Here is a 25,576-nt window from a genome sequence, read left to right as displayed (position 1 = left end):
TAAACTGCTGGAGAAAGCCCTTGCCAGTATATGAATGAGAATGTCCATTAAAAAAAGGTTGCAGAGTTTGTTATGGAGTTTTATTGTGGAAGAACAACTGGCCTGCACAGAGAATCGTTACCTCAACCTCACTGAATAACTCTGTGACAAATTAGAATGCTGGCAGTCAGCCAGGCACTGTCGCCCAACACCAGAGTCAGAGGATATAGTAACATTGATGGGTAAATAAAGCTGAGGGGTAATCACTGGCCAATGTGCATTGAATCAGTGAGATACAAGTTACATTAACAAGTATATAAAGTTAGTGGGGCAATAGTTACATTGGCCTGATTCAGGCCCTGACGCCGATGCAGTGCATGCCGCAAAGCACTGTAATGATCACTGATCAAAAAACGAAAAATAAAACTTTTTTTTTCACAATAAAAATGACCGCAGCTAATAGGATACCCCCTTAGAGTCAGTGGAGTGGAAATAACATTAACATATATATATATTGTTGAATACTGATGATACTTACGTAGACAGGTGTACGGAGAGTCAGTAGGATGATTAGGTGATTTGTAGTATCCATGCTGACATCGCTCACAATTGGCACCATCTGTATTATGCTATTGAAACATATTTTATTATCACATCTCCAGCATATCTATTAAATTGCCTTAATTATTAACTTTTTATATAGCACTGTAAAGGTACATACAGTAAAATTACATTAGGACATATTACTTAACAGATCAAACCAGACAGTTATAGACATGTATTAAAATGTAATGAATCGAAAATATGTAAAGACCGCAAGCGCAACCCTTACCTGGCAATCCAAGCAGACCCCACCTCCAATGTACTGCCCTTCACGGTTCATGCTTGCCCTACTCCTGTCCACCTCTGGATCATAGTAACAGTCATACGCGTGCCCATTACAGTTACAGGCTGTAAATTAGAAACATTAAGTTGTCAAAGGACTGAAAAATCCGATATAAAAACCACCAGTTTTTAGCATGAAAGCTCTTCAGATAGCCACCCAAATTCATAATAATAAGTAAATACACATTTGGCACTGTAATGGGGCACACACACAGGACTAGATCACTTAGAAATTGAGCAAGGATCGCTCCCAGTATACATCGCCTGACTAGATTTATACTGCATGCGGTAAGAAGTAGTTCGATCTCCATTATTCTCACAGTGAGAACACTGGTCCGCACAGATCGCTCAGCACACATCGCTGGTGCTTCGCATGAGTGCCAGCGATGCGTGCTGAGCGATGTGTGCTAACCTACATTGCTTAGCACAGGGCTTCAGTGCTCAGTTTTATCTGAGCCGACAGGCGGTATTTCATGTCCTACCATCCACCAGGGCGTGGTAAGAGAACAAAATAGTGTGCCGAGCATGGCGAGCCATTCGAGGGTACGCGGTGCCAAGTCTCCGTGTCCATATCGACGGTGTCAACATTCGGGCCAAAAAAATGTGAAAAACCCCATACCTTTTGACTGTCGACCTAACCCTTGTCGACCTTATGACCCTGTCGACCGAATCCATGTCGACAGACTCATGTCGACCTAATGACTGTTGACCACCATGCTGGTGACCTAATGATCCACACCCATAGCAAGTAACACATCACAAAAACTTTTAGCTTTTGAAATAACTTCTGAAAGAATAACTAAAACAATCCAGTGTAATCCAGGACAATAATGGACAGCTGTATCAAGCTTCGATAAAGTGGAGAGTGATAAACACCCAGCTCCTACCTGTCATTTTTCAAATCCAGCCTATAACATGACAGATAGGAGCTGATTGGCTAGTTGTTTATCACTTTCTATTTTATCACTTTTTGAAGTTTGATACATTTGGCCCTAAAGCTGGGTACACATCTATACAATCCTTTTTTTTTTGCAAGCGTTCGGCCGACCGTACTCCCGTCGGACCGTCCACAAACAACAGCCGACACGCGCGTACACACCTGTACAATTTTACTTGCGACGTCTGATGTACTCCCGTCCAAACAGTCGCAAGAAAAGGATTGTACCACCGTACACACACTCCCGATTTGGGCTATTCACACTTCACATGTGACCAAAATTATAATAATGGGCTGGGTTAGGGCAGCAGTCACCCTTTTACCTATTAAAAAAAAAAACGGCGTGGGGTCCCCCCCACAGCCGTAACCAGCACCAGGCTGAAGGAGCCGGGGCTGGTATTAAAAAAAATCAGGAAACCCGACAAATAGGGCTTCGCTGATTTTTTAAAACCAGCCCCAGGCTCCAGGTCCGGGGCTGGTTCCCAAAATACGGGGACAAAATGACTAGGGGTCCCCCGTATTTTAAGAACCAGCCCCAGGCCAAACCAGCCAGCAGGGTAATGCCACAGCCGGGGGACACTTATGATATAAGTTCCCGCGGCCAAAGCATTCATCCCTACTGACCAGTCAGCTTGGCCAGGGTTCCCCCCCTCCAGGACTTACCTGACCAGGCTGAAGCCTGGTACTGTCCCCGATGCCCCTGGGCGGTGGGCATCGGGCTGATGGAATGGTGTAAAAAAATAGAATAAAAACTATTGTCTTTTGCTGTGGAACTATGAGTCCCAGCAAGCCTCCCCCGCATGCTGGGACTTGGAGAACCACAAGTCCCAGCATGCGGGGCATTAAAGAGCCCGCTGGCACTTGTAGTTCCACAGAAAAAAAAATAGTTAAATAAATACACACTGGGGCAGATGTATTACGTCTTAACAAGAGATAAATGCAAGGGTGATAAAGAGAGATAACCATCCAGCCAATCATCTGCTAACTGCCATGTTACAGGCTTTGTTTGAAAAAAGTCAGTAAGGAGCTGATTGGCTGGACGTTTATCTCTCCTTATCACCCCTGCATTTATCTCTTGTTAAGGCTTAATACATCTGCCCCACTGACACATATGAAAAATAAAAGTTTAATACATACATACATTACACAAACACACTGATACTTACCTATCTTGATCCCGTAGGTAGGTCCCTGGGTCCGGTCCAGTGGCTTGGTTCCGGGGCTGGTCCGGGTCCGGGGCTCCAGGGCTGAAGAGTCCGGGGTCCTGGATCCGTAGTAATCCAAATGGGAACCTGGGGAAGGAAATCCTACTCACCTGTCCTGTGGCGTCCACCCCGGCATCTGCTGTTCAAGACGCGCTGCTCCCGGCTTCTGTGGTACCCGCTCTGCCTCCGCTGTATACTAGAGATGCAGAGGTCCTTCTCCCTCGGCGTCTCTGCTCAGAATGATTTCTGGCCAATCAGGAGCCGAGAAAGTCGGCTCCTGATTGGCCAGAAATCATTCTGAGGAGAGACGCCGAGGGAGAAGGACCTCTGCATCTCTAGTATACAGCGGAGGCAGAGCGGTACTACAGAAGCCGGGAGCAGCGCGTCTTGAAGTGAAGATGCCGGGGTGGACAGGACAGGTGAGTAGGATTTGCTTCCCCAGGTACCCCTTTGGAGTACTACGGATCCAGGACCCCGGACCCTTCAGCCCTGGAGCCCCGGACCCTGGGACCTACCTACGGGATCAAGATAGGTAAGTATCAGTATGTGTGTGTAATGTATGTATTAAAGTTTTATTTTTCTGTGTTGTCAGTGTGTGTTTATTTAACTCTTTCTTTTACTGTAGAACTACAAGTGCCAGCGGGCCCTTTAATGCCCCGCAGGCTGGGACTTGTGGTTCTCCAAGTCCCAGCCTGCGGGGGAGGCTTGCTGGGACTCATAGTTCCACAGTAAAAGACAATAGTTTTTATTCTATTTTTTTACACCATTCCATCAGCCCGATGCCCACCGCCCAGGGGCATCGGGGACAGTACCAGCCTTCAGCCTGGTCAGGTAAGTCCTGGAGGGGGGGGACCCCTTTATTGGGGGGGTCCCCACTCCCCCAGGACCCCTGGCCAGGCTGACCGGTCACAGGTATGAATGCTTTGGCCGGGGGGACTTGTATAAAAAGTCTCCCCCCGACTGTGGCATTACCCTGCTGGCTGGTTTGGCCTGGGGCTGGTTCTTAAAATACGGGGGACCCCTAGTCATTTTGTCCCCCGTATTTTGGGAACCAGCCCCGGACCTGGAGCCTGGGGCTGGTTTTAAAAAATCAGTGAAGCCCTATCTGGTTGCTTTCCTGATTTTTTAATACCAGCCCCGGCTCTTTCAGCCTGGTGCTGGTTGCGGCAGTGGGGGGGGACCCCACGCCGTTTTTTTTTTAAACTAGTAAAAGGGTGACTAAAATGTAGACGCAGTAACCGGTCTATATAGAACTTTAGTCACCCTGCCGGCTGACTAAAGTTCTATATAGACGTGTTTGCGCCTAAATTTTATTCAGCCGGCAGGGTGACTATAGTTCTATATAGATGGGTTTGCGTCTAAATTTTAGGCACCCTGCCGGCTGACTAAAGCCCTGGAGCCCCGGACCAGCCCCGGAACCAAGCCACCGGACCGGACCCTGGGACCTACCTACGGGATCAAGATAGGTAAGTATCAGTGTGTTTGTGTAATGTATGTATGTATTAAACTTTTATTTTTCATATGTGTCAGTGTGTGTTTATTTAACTATTTTTTTTTCTGTGGAACTACAAGTGCCAGCGGGCCCTTTAATGCCCCGCATGCTGGGACTTGTGGTTCTCCAAGTCCCAGCATGCGGGGGAGGCTTGCTGGGACTCATAGTTCCACAGGAAAAAAACAATAGTTTTTATTCTATTTTTTTACACCATTCCATCAGCCCGATGCCCACCGCCCAGGGGCATCGGGGACAGTACCAGGCTTCAGCCTGGTCAGGTAAGTCCTGGAGGGGGGGGGACCCCTTCATTGGGGGGGGTCCCCACTCCCCCAGGGCCCCTGGCCAGGCTGACTGGTCAGTAGGGATGAATGCTTTGGCCGCGGGAACTTATATCATAAGTGTCCCCCGGCTGTGGCATTACCCTGCTGGCTGGTTTGGCCTGGGGCTGGTTCTTAAAATACGAGGGACTCCTAGTCATTTTGTCCCCCGTATTTTGGGAACCAGCCCCGGACCTGGAGCCTGGGGCTGGTTTTAAAAAATCAGTGAAGCCCTATCTGGTTGGTTTCCTGATTTTTTAATACCAGCCCCGGCTCTTTCAGCCTGGTGCTGGTTGCGGCAGTGGGGGGGGACCCCACGCCGTTTTTTTTTTAAACTAGTAAAAGGGTGACTAAAATGTAGACGCAGTAACCGGTCTATATAGAACTTTAGTCACCCTGCCGGCTGACTAAAGTTCTATATAGACGTGTTTGCGCCTAAATTTTAGTCAGCCGGCAGGGTGACTATAGTTCTATATACAGATGGGGCAGGTCCCATCCTTGCTGGCGGGTCGCCAGAACGTACGCGCTGGCGACCCGCCAGCAGCCACGCCAGCGAGGAGACTGCGTCTCAGTCTCCGTCGCTAGCGCGACGGAAACCCTGTCCATCTCCGCCTCAGGGAGACGGACAGGGTTAGGGGGGGTTAGGGCAGGCGGCGGGGACCCCGGGTTACCGCCGGCAAGCCGGCGGGGTCACGGGGAATCGTATGGAAGCGCCGTCGGAAGGGGACGCGCGCATCTCTCGTGCGCGCGCGTCCCCTTCTCACCATCGCCATGGCGATGGCGGGGGATGGCGGCTGGCGACGCCAGCGCCATCCCCTGCCAAGATGGGAGAAGACCCATCTGTAGATGGGTTTGCGTCTAAATTTTAGGCACCCTGCCGGCTGACTAAAATTTTGACGCTAACCCGTCTATATAGAACTTTAGTCAGACGGCAGGGTGACTAAAGTTCTATATAGACCGGTTACTGCGTCTACATTTTAGTCACCCTTTTACTAGTTAAAAAAAAAAACGGCGTGGGGTCCCCCCCACTGCCGCAACCAGCACCAGGCTGAAAGAGCCGGGGCTGGTATTAAAAAATCAGCAAACCAACCAGATAGGGCTTCACTGATTTTTTAAAACCAGCCCCAGGCTCCAGGTCCTTTATTGGGGGGGTCCCCACTCCCCCAGGACCCCTGGCCAGGATGACCGGTCACAGGTATGAATGCTTTGGCCGGGGGGACTTGTATAAAAAGTCTCCACCCAGCTGTGGCATTACCCTGCTGGCTGGTTTGGCCTGGTTCTTAAAATACGGGGGACCCCTAGTCATTTTGTCCCCCGTATTTTGGGAACCAGCCCCGGACCTGGAGCCTGGGGCTGGTTTTAAAAAATCAGCGAAGCCCTATTTGTCGGGTTTCCTGATTTTTTAATACCAGCCCCGGCTCCTTCAGCCTGGTGCTGGTTACGGCTGTGGGGGGGACCCCACGCCGTTTTTTTTTTTTTTAGTCAAAGCTATAACGCCCACATGGGCGTTCCAGCTTTGTCAGTATAGTCTCAAGGACGGCAGCATATCGGTCGGACGTGCGTACACACTGCACTTTGTACCGATATGGGGCCGTCCTGTCGGATGAAAATTAAACAGCAAAGAACCGTCGACCGACCGAGTATGGACGGTCAAGACAGTTTTTTGCCGTTTATCGGTCGGTAGGGACAGTGTACACACCTATACAATTGAACGGCTGTCCGACCCAGAACGGAAGAACGGCCCGACAATTGTATATATGTGTACCCAGCTTAAGTGAGAAAACTGCATAAAAAATGTGTTCTGCCTCCCATGTAAATAAACTGTTCCCATTATAAAGTCAATGGTAAACAGTAAGCTTAGTAATACACCAAAATGTTAGACTAGATAGTACTTTTGATGGACAAAGTAAGACACAAAATATTTGTGCAAACACTATAAATAAAGGTCCATACACACTGGGTGACTATGCCCAGCATATATGGAGAGCGGACCAGCAGATGAGCGGCTTTCCCGGCAATGTTGCGGGAGCGCGCAGCAGAGCTCACCGCCGGGCCATACACACTGGGCGGCTTTGAGCTGAAAGCCGCTCAAACATGAAGTTTTGAGCGACTTTCAGCTCAAAGTCGCCCAGTGTGTATGGGCCTTTACAGTACATTTTAAAATATTAGTGGGTCCGGAACGGGTGGAACAAAAGAGAATATGTGATAGGAGGTGAGGAGAGCCCCATCTGCTGCTCAATTCAGTGCAGCAAGTGAAGTGAAGTGGTGTATGGTATTTGTACAGAGCAGTATATATCGGTGCTCGAATCATGGCGAGCACATCGAGCTATGCGAGGAGGCGTGGCTTGACGTTTCAGTGTACATGTCAACTGTGCCGACATTTGGGACAAAAAATGTGACACACGTCGAACTTTTGACTGCACCGAACCCATGTCGACCTTCCTGCATGTCAACCTACTGGTGTTGCCCTAATGATTGGCGAACAACATGCTGGTGACCTAATGATCCACACCCAGCTAAAGTGGCATCTAAGATTGGTGGAGTTTACATTAGGAGTAACGTTATCCCTTATAATAAAAGCATCAGGTTACAGCATTACTCTCCACAACAATACTCAAAAATGTACATCCCATCCAATGATGGCAACATACAGAGCCCCAGTAGCAGACACTGAAAGATATAAAGAAGGACACACTATCACAACCTCTTAGATTTGTTCATTAAATTAAGAGATATCTACATCTCATATTGCACCTATTCAAAGTTCTATTCAAGCCTCTCCAACATGTGCCAAACAGTAAGTTGTAATAATACATTTTCCTACTAAACAGGTTGTAAGACTTGACTAAGCAGTTGCAGTGGCCATGACAAGAGAGTGGAGCGAGGACTTCCACTGGTCCCTCATGTTGGATAACACAATTTAATTGTACTTCCAATAATAGAATAGTACTTTAAGTGATCGGCAGACAACCCAGGTAAGGAATAATGGTCACTCTCCAGTTCCATATGTATCCTTCACAAAGTCATTAGGCCAAATGGTAGAGCCCAAACTGGCACCATTGGGACTGAACTGCAATACAGAGAAGGGTTTTGATACCTTCTCCATATTGGAACATCTATGAACTCTATAATGTTGGTATCCAACCTTTCTGAAGATTAAATCTTATTGAAGTTATAAAGTCTACATTTAAATACTCCCATGGTTATCACACTGCCAGGAGACTCCAGCTCCTCAGTGTCTTGACGGTTAAGAACCAGGTACACAGTCTATAATGTAATGTCTATCCCTTGTTGCCTACAAGAACCAGCATGAAGAAAATACATTTAAACAAAAAGACCTAGAAAAGAGAGAGATCTGTGGGTCTGAAAAGGCATTTGGGGGGTCGCCACCATGTCCCAACAGCTGAAACAGATGCTACAGTCATAAAACAGAGCAGAAAAATACCATATAACATAACATATCTGTTCACACATAGCTTCAGGACAGAGTTTCAAATTCAATAACAAAATGCAAAACCATAATTCCTTCAAGGAGAGTTGACAAAATAGTGACACTTTACTGTAACAATAAACAACTAGAGTACTGTTGTAATACATTTCATCTAAAATTCCAAAGTTAATTAGGATTATTTTAAAATTACTGTATGTCCCCTTGGGATATTCCTAAGGAAAATATGATTTAATAATCAAAATAAAAGTGTACAGTCAATAAGAATGGATGCTCAAAAATGAAACAGTGCCACTCATTATATATTTTATTATATCTTAGTAGTCTGACAATTCTATAGTTCCCAAACTATGTACCGTGGCACCCTGGGATGGCTCGGGACACTTGCAGGGGTGCCTTGGGATAGTGTAGTCCGGGGATTATTTGAAGTCCGCGTAATAGGCAAAACAAGTGCTGATGACTGCCAATCATAAAATATACAGACAAACAGAAGCAAATCCTGTCCCTCACCTCATAATTAAAACGAATTATAAACACATTGTACTTAATTGTTAATTGAGAAAATCAAGGGTGCCATAATTTGAAAATATTTGGGAACCATTGCCATACAGTATAGAATTATCAGAGCGAGAGTTATCATAACATTGTATTACCCAATAGTCCTAATAAAAGTTGGAATTTGCATATGAAATGTGTGGTACCTACTGCACTAGAACAATAGATCACCCTAGGTTTCTTTATGGTACAATGAATTTGCTTTACACTAGTTGCAGCAGTCGTATCCCCTATAGCAGTGGTTCCCAACCCTGGTCCTCAAGTACCCCCAACAGTGCACGTTTTCCAGGTTACCGGCAGGTGCACTCATTATTCAGACACATTTTAAAAGATCCACAGGTGGAGCTAATTATGTCACTTGTGATTCTGTGTGGAGACCTGGAAAACGTGCACTGTTGGGGGTACTTGAGGACCAGGGTTGGGAACCACTGCCCTATAGGAAGGTAATATAGGATTATATGTGTATTTGATGACACAGAAATGCAGAAAACAAGGGATTTTCTAATGCGAGAATATAATTTAGAACTAAAAAAAAACATAGGGTACTTGTTTCCTAGCACGGCACCACCGATTTTGATTGTATTGATCGGGTCGGAAAAATCGTGTCGATCGCATCGCATGCCAACCAAATCGCATGCGATGCGACCGACGCGATCGACCCGATTTTTACATTGGAATCAATGCAAAATGGTCCCTGAGACCCGATTTTACATTGATTTCAATGTAAAAAGCCCCAAACCCCCCCATTTTAATAGCAAACCCCCCCCCCCTGATGGTTGACATGGCCCCGTATTGTTAACGCGACCCCACTATTGACGCCAACCCGAAGCGTGGTGAGCGCAGCGAGCCCGCAAGGGGCGGCGGTAAGCGTCCTCCGACCTTTTCATACCCCCACTATCCACGTCGGCGTGAAGTTGATTTTATATAGTGTGGCGAGCGCAGCGAGCCACGTAGCCCGAAGCGTGGTGAGCCCCGCGAGGGGACGCGCATAACTTCACAGGTATATGGCTCCCCTCGCGGGGCACGCTGTGCTCGCCACGCTTCAGGCTCGGTGGCTTGCTGCGCTCGCCACACTATATAAAAATCAACTCCACGCCGACGTGGATAGTGGGGGTATGAAAAGGTCGGAGGCCGCCGCACGACACGCTTCGGTTTGGCGTCAATAGTGGGGTGGCGTTAACAATGGGGGGACATTAACCATACTTTCTAACCCTATACAATGAGAAATTGGCCATATTGGCCCATTTCCCATTGTTCCCTATGTAAAATTGGGTTGATCAACCCGATTTTAACTTTAAAAATAATTTAACATTATTCTCTATGGGAAAATCCGGTTGATCGCATCGCGGCCCATTAAAATGGGCCGCGATGGACCCGATCAACGCGATTTTCTAATTTAACATTATTCTCTATGGGAAAATCGCGTTGATCGCGTCGCGGCCCATTATAATGGGCCGCGATGGACCCGATCAACGCGATTTTGTCTTTCACCGGCAAATACACTGATTGACATAAAATCGGGTCCATCGCGTCGATCGCATGCCTTAAGTACCTTAAACTTAAGGCATGCGATTAACCCGACGGGCGCCGTGCTAGGAAACAAGTACCAAACATAGCGCCAATGACAAGTAATAGATGAGAGGACTTACGTTCACATTCATTAGCATTATCCATAGTCGCTGGCTTCCAGGATACCTGGTGGTAGCCAGCGCAGCACCTCTCACATGATGCTCCGCAGGTGTTGTGCTGGCAGTCACACTGGAGCCTGAGTGAGACAGAAAGAAGAAACAGCTCTAGAAGATCCATTTTTCCAATGTTCAGTAGTACATGTCCAACAAGTCACCAGGAATACTCCATTAAAAACATTGTACTTAGAGGGTTGACCCCACAACTTTTTGTGGGCAAACCATGGTTTATCTGAGTGCAAGTTATGCAAATTAAATTCACTTTACCATTAAAATCACATTATATTTCCACTGACTGATTCAGCTACTGCAGGGGTGGCCAAACCTGTCCTCAGTATCTACCAACAGTTCACATGTTTGAGGCAACCTGTGGATCTATAGTAGGAGTGAATGAAACATGTTTGAAAATGTGACCGTTAGTAATGACTACAGCTGTGGATTTGGAACACATGGACCGTTGGTAGATCTGCAGGATCGGTTTTGCCAACCCTGCTCTACTGGGTTACTGTGGAAATACTGTCATGGCTGACCTCAGGAACATTCTGTAATATGCAGCTACATTAATCTTATTCAGTCTGTAAATGGAACGACTGAATAAAGGTTGCTGTTTGATTGGAGTATAAACAAGGTAAAGGTCATTGGAGGAGTGGAAGAACAAAGTGAAGGTCATTGGTGAGGAGAAATACTAGATGCATATTACTGGAGGGACAGAAAGGTAAGATGGGTAAGGCAAAGTTTTAGAAGAGAAATGAAGAAAGGAAGGAAGGATGTGTCTTAGCAGATGGATGGGAGGGTAGCATTAATGATATTGGAGGGGGTGGAAGACCCAAGTTGAAGGCCTAGACCAGGCATGTCCAACGTTGGCCCTCCAGATGTTGTGAAACTACACATCCCAGCATGCTTTGCCACAGTTTTGCTATTAGAGAATGCTAAAACTATTGCAAAGCATGCTGGGATGTGTAGTTTCAAAACATCTGGAGGGCCAACGTTGGACATGCCTGGCCTAGACCGTGAGAAGAAAGGCCAAGTGTCTATTCATGGAGGTGATGAAAGATTAGGAAATGATAACAGAAATAGAAAAACAAAAAGGAGTTCAAACTTTGGATTAGAGGGAGACAAATGCCCTTATTCTGGTTCACTCGCAAAGGAAAATTCCTGCTCAAATGGACAAAACTATGTGCACTGCAGATGTAACATGTGCAGAGAGATTTGGAGCTTTTGTTTTGGTACTTGTCTAGTTTCACAGCGACAGCATGGCCGCGCGTCTGAGTCCCCATGCGGGGCTCGCTGCGCTCGCCCACGCTACGGGCTTGGTGGCTCGCTACGCTTGTCACACTATGTAAAATCAACTCCATGCCAACATGGATAGTGGGGGTATGAACTATCCACGTTGGCATGGAGTTTATCTAGTTTATTTTAGAAAGTTTGGCGAGCACCCAACCCGGAAGTAGCGTGCGGCCATGCTGCCACCATGAAACTAAACAAGTACCTTTGTTTCTGTGCAGGTAAAATACTGACTGCAGTAGTTTTACACTGCAATATAGATCTCACTTTGAATTAAAACCCCACCCAAATCTAATTCTCTTTGCACAAGTAACATCTGCCCCACCTGCATTGCACATGGTTTTGTCCATTTGAGAAGGAATTTTCCTTTGCGAGTGAACCAGAATAAGGTAAATGCGTATCTGCAGAGCTGGAATAGATGCCATTCTATATATCTATGCCATTTATTCCTAATCCAATAAATCAGTGATGAAAGGGGAATTTTATGGCTATTGAATTCATTATATTTCAAGAGAAATTCCAAATGGAATTTGACTAACATTTTCCCAGCCTTGGAACACATTAAACACCCAGGTGTGTACCCAGCGACATTATTGTGACGGTACATCGTTCTGTCATATAGAACACATACACACTGCACGATACAACACATCTGACAGGATGACCCAGGCAACGACCCGTGGGATGTGGTCGATAGATTGTGCCGATCCGCATCAGAACAATATCTCGTCTGATTAATCGCCCAATGTGAACCCAGCTTTACCTAAACTTGTCAATATTTGACTTTCTATGCAAGTGAACCTCAGAATAATCGGTCTAAAAATATACATACAAATATAGATCTTAGTTGAAAGCAGGTGAGAAAAGCTGCTTCATGAGACTGCGCAGAATATTTTGCTATGCAACACAGGTTGAGTATCCCTTATCCAAAATGCTCGGGACCAGGAGAATTTTGGATAACGGATTATTCCGTATTTCAGAATATTTTTATATTTCAATTATGTATCTTGCATTTATGTTGTATAAACACATCAAACACATGAAATACACACAAATATATTTTATTTGTGCATAAAACAAGGTTTCAAAACATGAAACAAAGTTTGTGTTCTATCTCAGGTACTGAATGTGAATGACAAGCAATAATTTCCGTGCACATATTTAGTGCAAGTTACATATATCCTCAGTAGTACCAGTTACATATCATGTCCCCAGTAGTGCCAGTTACATATCATGTCCCCAGTAGTGCCAGTCACACATATCATGTCCTTAGTAGTGCCAGTTACATATCATGTCCTCAGTAGTGCCAGTTACATATGTCCCCAGTAGTTCCAGTTACATATCATGCCCCCAGTAGTGTCAGTTACATATCATGCCCCCCAGTAGTGTCAGTTACATATCATGTCCTCAGTAGTGCCAGTTACATATCATGTCCTCAGTAGTACCAGTTACATATCATGTCCCCAGTAGTGCCAGTCACACATATCATGTCCTTAGTAGTGCCAGTTACATATGTCCCCAGTAGTTCCAGTTACATATCATGCCCCCAGTAGTGTCAGTTACATATCATGTCCTCAGTAGTGCCAGTTACATATCATGTCCTCAGTAGTACCAGTTACATATCATGTCCCCAGTAGTGCCAGTCACACGTCCTTAGTAGTGCCAGTTACATATAATATCCTCAGCAGTGCTGTTACAGATGTTTCAAGTATGATTTTCATACTGTATGTATTTTCACTTTCTGGAATGTATGGTTTTCGGAATAATAATTTGGATAAGGGATACTCAACATGTACTTGCATATCTATGTGTGACTGAATCTGTAAACTAGGTGCAACATCTTTTTCAAGCCAAATTCTTTTGTGCATCATATGCAGACTCTGACGCACACACAGATATACAAGTGTTCAATTTCAAATCAATCAGTGAAGTCTCATGTAGTGGGATGTTGCAGCCACTTGTAACTGAGATGCAGTTTTGGGGAAAAAGACCCTTCGTGCAAGCAGAGTTACATGGAACCCATTGGCTCACTTGCTCCAGGCTTCTCACGTCATATGGCATAGTAAGGCTGGGTGTATGAGGACACATCTGCATAATATAATGTATCCTGAAAAGAACATTTTTATCTTTAGATGCCTTTAATTTATAGGTATGTGTGTGCTCTCCTGCAGCTTTTACACACATTGATTTTATCGTTCAAGATTGCATAACGTTTACCTATATAAATAACAAGGCAGTGCTGTTTGTCCTTTGTTTCCCTAGATACGACACCAAACCCCTCTATAGATACATAGTTGGTATTTTATCTCACAGACATTTAAATTAACAAAAGCACAAAATGTAATATACAGTATATTTACTATATAGTAAAAGTTGCAGTAAGGTGCATACTGCACAATGAGTCGGGGTAACTAGGAGACAAGAAAAACCAGCGTGTCTAGGATTGGAAGAGTGCAAGCATACCCACTTCCAGAAAATGCCATTCCCTTGAGCTGAAAGTCATCAGGAAGAATTATATGACCACACAGTATGAGCAATGGCCTGAAAGCATAAATCCCCAGTACAGCTCATTAAGAGGAGATGGCATTGCACAATCACTTGCACAGAATGAATGAAACTTATAAGCACAGTAGAAGTCTATTTGAGTGACTGATAGCTTAGAAACCTGCTTGGTGTCCCTCTCCCAATGTAAGACAGTTGTGTTTCATGTCAGTCACCTAAAAATAAATTACTGGGGCCTAGACACTTCTGACAGTGTGGAAGATTTATGTTAATAGCCTTTGAACTGTTCGCTGTTCCCTGCACTACCCCGCAGCAGGGCTAAGAGTGGATATAATGTATGTTTTGCAAAAAAAAAAAAAGTCTTCTAGGTGAGAAATTTGTCATGAGAGTCATAGCATACATCTGGGGTGCTTTATGTGCTACTCTCGGAGGTAAAACACAGCCTTTGATCACAGATCTTCAACGCAGTTCCTACTGACAAAGTTGCAGATTCCAAGTTAATCGCCAAGCACAGAAACAGACAGCTTTTAAAGGGCAGAAAATAATTAGCTGCACTCATTGTTGTGCAGATGAGTCTTCTGAGGGATGCGGTTAACATCCCGGTATACAGGAAGCCAGCTGTCAGAGTAATGATGCCCGCATCTGGACTTGCACCCAGAAGACCAGCACCAGAATCCTGGCATTGATGAGGAGGCTGACACCAGAATCCTGAATGCAGACATCCCGAACATAAGTAGCAAGATGGGTTAGCGTTAGGCAGCAGTGTGTGACTTTGGGGGTTGGGCTGGGGTGGGGGTGGGGGGGGTGTTAGGTTTAGGCTGAAGGGTAGGAAGGATAGGCACTAATGGGGCTTGTAAGGGTTAAGCTGTTTGTGTGTGCTGGGCAGTAAGTGCTGGGCAAATCAGGAGAGGTAAAGAGGACATTTCTTTAGGTTGAAATCCAAGTGGTTTGCCTGCATTAGGTACAGGGTTCAAACATATCAAGAGGTACAAAAGGTTGACAGAGCCAAAAGGTCGGCATAACAACAGTCAACACACAAATGGATGATAAGTTTTTAAGTTTGCTGTCAAATCTCTTCTGTTTGGTAATGTATAACCACTATCTGTATAAACGTATTCCCTCGCAGGCTCGCCACGTTTCATGCACAGAGTCTCGTTCCACTGCGCTCGCCACAGCTTACTATTCCCAATCGTAGCCCATGTAGATGGTAAATCAAACATATGTTGGGAAAACATGAAAAAAAGATATGTGTCGATCATTTCTGTGTCATTCACTGTCGTGTCGACCTTAAGCACATTGAACAATTTGTACCCTTCAACCTGCATGTCAGACAATACAGTAGGAAAAAACAGGGGCTGTTTTTGGTATACCTGCGCACAGATTCTATTGGGGTGTACCTAGGACTAGCAGCTGCACTTTAGAACGGGTGACTAGGTCCGTTGTGGATTACAGTATAGGAGATTTGGTTTCAGTGCTGCGCTCTGTCACTAAGATTCTACAAGGTTTGGTAAATTAAATGATTTTTATTGTGCAAAAAAACCTGCATATAACAAATGCTCTTTTCAATACAGTGTCCAGTCACTTGAGGCTGGAGAATATGTATTCCTTCAAGGGCAATTAGTCTACACAGGATGAATAAAACAAATGAAAAGGAAAAAGAAAAAAAGAAAAAAAGAAAAAAAGGGGGCAAAATTGTATCATAAATATACAGTTTTGTCACAAATAGTCTATTGATTTTGAACAATTGTCACTGCTTGAGAAATGATGTTATTTGACCGACAGTGCAGGATAATAAAAAGGTGGAAATCGTGCAAAAAAATGCTGATTCCGATTGTCTGTTCAATTGATTGCGTGGTGTGTACCCGCTCATAAAACGAGTGTGCAGGATTGGTCCTGATATTCAAAAATAAGTGAACTTTGAGTGGAGTGAATAAGTTCAGCGGCGTCCCGCTATTTGTAATCCTTATTGTACTTTGCAATTTTCTGGTACCTTGAATTCGTGTTCGGAAACGGTGGTAATTGTGGAGGTGGCTTGGGGAGTGGGGGTCCTGGATGGGTGAAGCTGCCTCTGTCTCCCGCTCGTCACCGGTAGCTGAGTGCGATGCACTGCTAACCGGGACACGGGACGTGCAGAAGTTGCTGCCCGTCTGTGTGAGTGAGCGCGGCTCACCGTGTCAGGATGCTGTGTAGCTCCGTTGCGGTGACCGTTCCTCACAGTTACAGGACCTCACCGCTGCAACCCGCTCTCCCTCTCACGTATACTCACCGCTGCCGTTACACCAACTGTTGTCAGTCTTGCTGCGGCTACTGCTGGCGCAGCGGCGTGTGCGTCCGCCGGCTGCTGGCTGCTTGTGATGGTGTCAGATGTCGGATGTCGGTCCTCGGCTGTGGTTCTCTCTCTGCAGGATTTGTTACAGTTCTGTGTGTACCTCCGAGGTACACACAGAACTGTATGAACCACGCCGCAGCAAGACTGACAACAGTTGGTGTAACGGCAGCGGTGAGTATACGTGAGAGGGAGAGCGGGTTGCAGCGGTGAGGTCCTGTAACTGTGAGGAACGGTCACCGCAACGGAGCTACACAGCATCCTGACACGGTGAGCCGCGCTCACTCACACAGACGGGCAGCAACTTCTGCACATCCCGTGTCCCGGTTAGCAGTGCATCGCACTCAGCTACCGGTGACGAGCGGGAGACAGAGGCAGCTTCACCCATCCAGGACCCCCACTCCCCAAGCCACCTCCACAATTACCACCGTTCCCGAACACGAATTCAAGGTACCAGAACATTGCAAAGTACAATAAGGATTACAAATAGCGGGACGCCGCTGAACTTATTCACTCCACTCAAAGTTCACTTATTTTTGAATATCAGGAACCAATCCTGCACACTCATTTTATGAGCGGGTACACACCACGCAATCAATTGAACAGACAATCGGAATCAGCATTTTTTTGCACGATTTCCACCTTTTATTATCCTGCACTGTCGGTCAAATAACATCATTTCTCAAGCAGTGACAATTGTTCAAAATCAATAGACTATTTGTGACAAAACTGTATATTTATGATACAATTTTGCCCCCTTTTTTTCTTTTTCCTTTTCATTTGTTTTATTCATCCTGTGTAGACTAATTGCCCTTGAAGGAATACATATTCTCCAGCCTCAAGTGACTGGACACTGTATTGAAAAGAGCATTTGTTATATGCAGGTTTTTTTGCACAATAAAAATCATTTAATTTACCAAACCTTGTAGAATCTTAGTGACAGAGCGCAGCACTGAAACCAAATCTCCTATACTGCATGTCAGGCAGTAAATGTGCACATGTGCAGCGATCATTGCGCTAGTTTACCTGAAAGGGTTTGAAGGGTCCTTTGCATTGCACACCTCGGCATGTCCGTTACAGACGCAGCGTCCCCCGATACTGATATCTTTGATGCTGTAGTAATACTGGAAATAAAGGAGACGTGGTTACCCACATGTGGCTAACAAAGATAATACGCTGGTGAGGAGACATTTATGTATCGTATTCACATAGACAACACAAAACACAAATTGCTCACACTATGGGGGCCTATTCAGGCCTGATCGCTGCTCTGGCTAATTGCAGAGCCCCGCGTTAAATAGCTGCCACCCCGGCAGAGTGAAGACCCGCCCTATGCAAGGCTGCTTAGCCCAGTACCTACTCTACCTGTACGATCCATACGAATGCACAGTCGATCGTCCGCCTTGAGAAATCACAGGGCTGAGAACAGGTCTGAATAGCCCCCTATTATTCACTATGTTTCCAAGTTACATCAAAAGGAGAAATCTTCTAGAACAGATTTTACTACACTGCATCTTATATGAAGCCATTGTAATATACTTAATGATTACAATGTGCGAGAACACAGCCAACTATAACAACATAATCGTCAATCTCCTCTTTGGTGTAAGTGCTATTATGTATTATCTCATTTGTATTTAAAGTGACTGACAGATACAAAAAAATAAAAAAACACTTTCCAGCAGCTGTGTAAAGGGCAAACAGATATTTTCATGTAGTGCCACCAATGTACACAGTACTATACTGTATTGTTGCAGTTCTGCAGAGGAATCATAGAAAGCATACGCATCTAAGGGTCATGTGTTTAAAAGAGCATTGGAGCTCTGTATGTTAAAGGCTCCTATACAGAGTAGAGCGCATTTATAAATAAGGCTTTCAGATTACATATGGGTCTGTGTGGTCGCATAGATAGATGTGCCCAACTTGGTGATATATGTGGGAACATCCGCATTTAGGGCCAAATATTGTAAAAAAAAAAAAATAATAATAATAACTTTGTGTGCAAGGGGAGCAAATGCATTGTTTCTGTGCAGGGTAAATACGGTCTGCTTCTAAAGGTAACCCACAGATATTAGACGCTTTATTTTTACAATGCAATTTAGATTTCAGTTTGAACACAGCTCACCCAAATCTAACGCTCTCTGCACATTTTACATCTGTCTCATCCTCAGTGCAACATGGATTTGCCCATTTGTGTGCATTTTAGCTTTGCTAACAAAACGGAATCACGCCCTTAGTTGCCATTGACATGTGTTCAACTCTATGTTTAAAGAACAAATCTACAGATATTTTCCAACACCAGACTTCAATTATTGAATGTGCTCCTTCTCTTACATCTACTGTGTTATCATTGTGTTTTTCACTGGGTATTCCTATCATCCAAAATAAACTGCCTATTGTATTGGTCTTGGATATGACATGGAACTATGCATTGTATCAATTGTTCAATCCTGATCACATCCATCATCAACAAAAATAATAATTATCACTGTTCAGGTGATGTGTTTAGTTACAGTTGCAAGTAATCTACAAATTAAAGTCATCGGATGGTAGGAACCTCCTTAATCAAAATCTGAATTTGTACAGACTTATTTGATAACAAATGCAAAGTAATTCCCCATTTTCCCTTATGGACCCGGGTCAGCGGAGGTGCAAAAGGGGTCAACCCGTGTCAATTTACATAGGATTTCTACCCAGGTCCTGACCAGGGTGTAACATGGACAAGACATGGGTATTGGGCAGTGTAAATGGGTGTACCAGGTTGTCTCACCCGGCTCCCTTTTACAGCAATGGGGGTGTGCCCAACCTCCGGACCACCCTGCGATCGGTATGAAGGTAGGGCGGGGGGCGCACTTAGCCTCCGCTGCTGTATGAAGGTAGGGGGGGGGTTCGCGGTGCACAGAGGCAGCCCAGCAGCTTACCTTGGTGCTGGGCTTGCCCCAAGCGCAAAGATCGACGATCCCCGCGCTTGGAAATGATGTCATCTCCGAGTGCAGCCCCCGTTTATATTGCGGGTCGGCACTGCAGTGTAAACGGTGCAAATCCCGGATCCGAACTGACTTTGAACTGTGTTCCAAATACTGGGTCGGATCCAGGATTTTGGTGTAAAAGGGGTATAACCAGTCTGACACTGGCTCTCTTCACCGCAAAAAATGAAACAAACTAATATTTCCTATTATACTTATACCCCTTTTACACCAAAAACCCTGGTCGGACCCTGGTCTTTGAATGCTGGAGTATCCAGGGTCTGACCCTGCTTTATACCCCATTTACACAGCACTTTGACCTGGGTCGGACCTGGGTCTGCACCATTTACACTGAACCTGGGTCAGCCCTGCCTTAAATAATATTTTATATATATATTTATAGAAAAATATATATATATATATATATATATATATAGAAATATATATATATATATATATATATATATATATATATATAGAGAAATATATAATATATAGAAATATAATATATATATATATATATCAGGGCTGACCCAGGTTAAGTGTTTTTTTTTTTTTTTTTTTTAAGGTGCTGGGGGTGCCGGAGGGTACCTGTCCTGCCTGCTGTGCTTGGTGTACCTGGGGGTACCGGGGTGCTGGGGGGTACTGAAGGTACCTGTCCTGTCTGCGGTCGGATCTCAGCGGAGAAGATGATGTGCGCCGTTGCTGTACCACCCCCCCCCCCTCCCCGGCAGACGGTCCCTGCGGCGTGCGGCGTATGGAGTGTCAGTGGCGGGGGTCCCTCTGGCGCATGGGAACTAGTACTAGTTCCTATGCGCTGGAGGGACCGCCGATACTGACACTCCATACGCCGCAGGGACCGGCTGCCGGATGCGGGGGGGGGGGGGGTGATACAGCAGCGGCGCACATCATCTTCTCCGCTGAGATCCGACCGCAGGCAGGACAGGTACCCCCAGCACCCCTAGCACCCCCGTACCCCCAGCACAGCAGGCTGACAGGTACCCCCCTCTCCTCAGCAGCCGCAGGGACCCCCCTCCTCCCGCAGCAGCTGGGAACATCTTCCCCAGCGCTGCACGCTGTGGACCCGCTGCGGGTGCCTGCACCCGCAGCGGGACCATTTACACCGACATTTACACGGGTCCTATCCGTGTTCTACCCAGGTCAGGACCTGGGTAGAGGACCCGTGTAAATGGAAACGGATACCCCCCATTTACACCGCCGCGGATCCGGGTCTGACCCGCCGCTGACCCGGATTTTTCGGCGGTGTAAAAGGGGTATAACTCACTAACTGGTGACTGAGCCAGGGACAATGATGAAGATACACAATAGCAAAATCTTGAAAGAGAAAAAAGGAAAATGAGGAGCAGTTCCATTACTTACCCTTCTGGTTACAGTGGGATCGCCCTGAGCTATGCCCATAAGATGCCCCAGTAGGGTGTTAGTCCTAAGGAAACTAAATCGGATGTTTGTTGCTTTGGTGAAGTCCCTGAGGAGTGGGGAGTAGGAGAAGTTCATTGCGCCAGGACGTTTGTTCACCAAGGAAACTACAATCTGAAATCACAAAAATGGAAGTAGTATAAGGACGTCAGTGAATTTTGTGAAATATAGAACTTATCGGACATGGACCCGTGTAACCTACTGACCTCTCCATTCTCCAGTGGTACTATACGGGAATATTCTGTTGTGCAGATTACATCATCATCCTTGGATATCCGCTGTATAGTATTTGGACCAAATCGTTCTATGCAGTCTCTTTTGGAAGCTTGAAGAAGACATTACAGATCAGAGAGGCTCCAACTAACAGTCTACTTAGATGTTAAAAACAAGATTTAAAAAAACATGATGATGTCACTGTAACCCAGTGAATTTGTAGGCTTCATGGTTATACAAAATGGTTTCTCTTTCAGGGTTTGCATCAGATGGTCGCACTTTGATATTATAAAGGAATTGCTTTTGGTTTACAACTAGAGTCATGCTTACAATATTAGAGGATGTTCAGTCACAACAGAACATACAATGGTATAATCCAACGTACCTTTTAAAAGATTAGTACTTTAGATACATATTGGATAAATGGAATCAAGATCGGTATATCCTTTCAGGTGCCGGATGGCCTCCCTACAGTTGGGATTCTGATGGTCATTACACCAACTTTGGAATCCCGATTGTTAAAAGCCAGACAGTCAGGACTTCCATGGGCTATTGTCCCTCATGAGGAACCCCCATAGAGGAAGTATAGAATAGGCGGCAAGCGCAGCAAAGCACAGAGCCTGCATCGTGGCGAGCCCAGCAAGTTGGAGTCCCGGCAGTCAGGATTTTGATATTGTGTAATGACCGCAGGAATCCCGAGGACGTCATACCTCACCCATGCTTTCCAACTACAAATTATACAAAATAAAAACCGCTCATCACTGCTAACTGCAGCCCTCTGGGATACACAAAAAAATTAATTAGGTAAAACATATAAAGAACCTTTAATTGCCGACAATCATAACCTAAGCTAATTGGCGAATGGGAAATGTGCACTTGTTTTATATATATATAAATCTCAAGGAAAAGGTATTTTATGTGAAATATAATTAGAGGATGTGAGATGTTATCAGTTATGTAGAGCTCATCTATTTCTAAAGCGGATTTATCACATGGAAGAAACCTTAAGCTCATTTCATGGGAGTCGGAGCATGGAGGTGAAGGCACCAGCATGTCCGGGCAGATATAGAGGCAGGCTGACTCCCCGCATGTGGTGATCACAGCGAGAAGAGAGGAGATACACATGAATGGAAGTCGATAAGCAGGAAGGACTGTACATTACACGCCTAATTGCTCTGCTCAAAACTAGCATGTTAACTGCTCTCCGTAGATACCACAAATGCAGCACAGGAAGAGATTCCCCCACCTTAGACCCGGTGATTAGAGCTGAAACAAAGCACTACACCATCTGTAAAAGGGATTTAAATTGAGGCAACAGCCAAGTTGGAGGCAATACATGATTTAATTAAAAAAAAAACAAATAGTTTTTGTTCAAATGGACCTTTTTGTTTATTTGTATAATTGACTATCTGTGAAGAGCACTTGAATAAAATTATGACCTTGAAGTTGGAACATTCATATATAGATTTCTAACTAGCACTGCATCAACTTGTGTTTTACATGACATATTCTTTAAAATGGTCACTTACCAACCATAGTCATATAACTCCCAGGGTTCACCGCACTATTGCTCTGCAGATAATAGAGCTATAGGTCAGTTGGTAGCTTGAAGAGCATGTTGAGGGATGTAGCACCAAAACAGGCATGACGAGCGGCACAAGGTCACCGAAACATGACAAAATGTGCGCCAACGGCCCATAGCAGTGTCAGTACAGTGAGTGGTAGCATACGTTTCTGCTTGTTTTAGCTTATATAGGCTGTATTAAAATCATATTTATTGCAAAAGTAAATTATGCGTTTTGTCATTCAGCTGTAACATAAATTAGGCACATCAAACAGTTCAATAAAACAGGCATTGGATTCTGAAAGCTTCATTATAAATTGCTTCCTGTGTGCACGCTAACAGCCAAACTGTGACATCAGATCTCCATTATGGAAAGTTTTCAAGTCAAAGCAGTATTGTTGGCTTCGAAGTGATAAGATATCTCATTCCAATCATAGATTAACTTGTTGCAGGACCTGCAATTGTTCGGTAAAGCTGTTTTGACAAGAACTGCGACTGTATTATAATGCTGCTTTGATAAGAGTCTAGAATGGCCAGTAATGCTGCCATTTATTGACAATTGTGTCACTATTCTACATTTACAAACATATTAATTGCAAAAAAATGTTACATTTGGTTGGGAAGTTAACAAACAATACACTAAACCGCTTTGGGTTACTTTTGTGCCACACAAAGTGTGTCCTTTATGCCAATTTAATAATTGCCACTTTTTTTATTGTTAGCTTGTGTGGAAATTGCCAATTTGTCTGTGGTGAGTCGGTATATGACAGTTTAGCAGTTATTACACGGCAGACGCAAAGTAGTGGCAATGTACAACCGGTCCATATCATTGGTGGATGCTAGTTAATACCGCGAAGGAACTTTATCACACGGTTTTCCACTCTGTTGAACATTTCTGAAGTGAAATGTAAAAGAACGAAGTATTTAAGGAGAGATTAAGAATTGGGAAATGTGGCCTTATGGACCCATGGGATTTGGGGTTCTGGAAGCTGAGATTCCTGGCAAGAAAGTTTGCTCAGTAAAGATGGTCTCATCTTATTTCAATTAGAGGTCTATAATCTGCTTTCTCAGAGCTAGCTATATCAGGGGCGTAGGAGCAAAAGACACAGTGTTCAGGACGAAGGCTGCAGAATGTGAGAGCATCAAAAAGCTCCATAGTCACAAAACATCTACTCAAATAAAAAAAGAACATTACATTGTAACAATAAACATGTGAAAATAAGAATCTGCTTTGTAGAGCACTTGTTTCCCAACAAAACCAGGCAAATACAAACGTCAGACATGTGTTAGTGTTCTTGAGAAAACATCCACAAAACAAGATGTAAGATGTTTGAATACTTGTTTGCTGCCTAGAGGCAAATCATAGTGATTTATAACCCATTTCAGGCCCACAAATGTAACAGCAGTGTACTTCTATGGGCACACTGACAGGAAATCAATTATGACCATTTGGAAAAAAAATGTCTCCCATAGGGGGTGTCAAGTGCCCTGCAGCAACAAACGTTAAGAATGTGGCCAGCTTATTGAGACACAGTACGTTGCTATAACCTGATAGGCCAAAGCCTGAGGCGCACAACAAGGACTTCAATCAGTCCCACACAGAGCAGTCACCAAGCAGCTACATGAAGATGGCTGTGGAGGTCACTTTTGTCCATTTCAATTCTTTTTTACTGATATTTTACCCCTAACTATACATTATTATGGTCAGCATCACCTCATGCAATTGTATGGTTATATATATATATATATATATATATATATATATATATATATATATATATATATATATATCTTTGTGGTATGTTAATCAAATATATCATCTTAAAAGCGTAATTTACTGAATAAGAGAATTAATGAAACCAACATTAATATGGAATATTTCCCTTTGTTTAAATCTCCTAACATACAACACTGGACATCATCGATAACTACTTGACCCCATCCTATTATACTCATTCAATAAGAAATTGCTGCAGAACGCCTCATAACTGGCAGCAGTATGCCTCACACTGGCAGGAGTATGGCATCCCAGAAGAGGTTTTCTCAGATGTAGTCAAGAATCTTACATGCAAAATACTGCCATGGATGGTACGTGACACCAAAATCAGTGGACCGCTCCAGTACCCATATATCAGGACGGGGAGAGTTGGCGAACTTGATCCAAACGTAAGCCACATGGAAAACCTGTAAGAGAGAGACAAGACCACAGTAACGTAAATGTGGATTTATAAAGTGCGCACAAAATGGTACAAAACAACTTATCAAGACATTCGTTTTTTATCCTGAAAACAATGGTTCATTAAATCATAAACATAGTGCCTGATTCAGCCCAGCTGTATGCTGCCTAGCGAGCGGGTAAGCACTGCCCCGATGAGGCCTAACTCCCAGAGGCAACAGAGTTACCAGCCTCTGGGCTCTGAAAGGGCACCTGAATGTACAGCAGCACATTTATGGTTCACAGCGAGATCTAAAGCTGGCCAAACCTCAGTGGTGTAACTATAAATTTTGCTCCCCCCTGCCAAAAAGTTTGTGCGCGGTCCCGTGGGTCGAGAGTTCGGCCCTTAGATCATACGTGCTGCACGTATGATCCCGCCCGCTTCATAGTGATCATAAGAAGATTGTATGTGCTATTAAAGCACATATGATTGCTTGTTTGATCACTCTTATGACCTGCAGGTCTCATGATGTATGGCCACCTTAAGCGTGACTGCAGCTCTTCCAGCTCTGCTGTGCACCTGCTTCTGTTTCATAGTTAATTGTCTCTTTCCCAGAAGCCCTGCA

General features: G+C 44.6%; 1 protein-coding gene across 1 annotated transcript in view; it reads right to left on the bottom strand.

Annotated features, from left to right (window-relative positions):
* Positions 1-25,576, bottom strand: part of LAMA5 (laminin subunit alpha 5) — a 149,271-nt gene that overhangs the window by 67,713 nt on the left and 55,982 nt on the right. The window contains exons 3-9 of the mRNA XM_083146806.1: positions 24,862-24,979; positions 21,225-21,343; positions 20,962-21,132; positions 17,642-17,739; positions 10,468-10,583; positions 812-930; positions 518-608 (exon numbers count right to left, since the gene is read on the bottom strand). Coding sequence (XP_083002932.1) covers positions 518-608; positions 812-930; positions 10,468-10,583; positions 17,642-17,739; positions 20,962-21,132; positions 21,225-21,343; positions 24,862-24,979 — 832 coding nt within the window. The remainder of the gene's footprint in view (positions 1-517; positions 609-811; positions 931-10,467; positions 10,584-17,641; positions 17,740-20,961; positions 21,133-21,224; positions 21,344-24,861; positions 24,980-25,576) is intronic.

Source organism: Crinia signifera, chromosome 6 (assembly GCF_055691185.1).
Source record: "Crinia signifera chromosome 6, ASM5569118v1, whole genome shotgun sequence".
NCBI lineage: Eukaryota > Metazoa > Chordata > Amphibia > Anura > Myobatrachidae > Crinia > Crinia signifera.
Note: the sequence above shows the minus strand (reverse complement) of the source record. Positions and strands in the feature narration are given on the sequence as shown.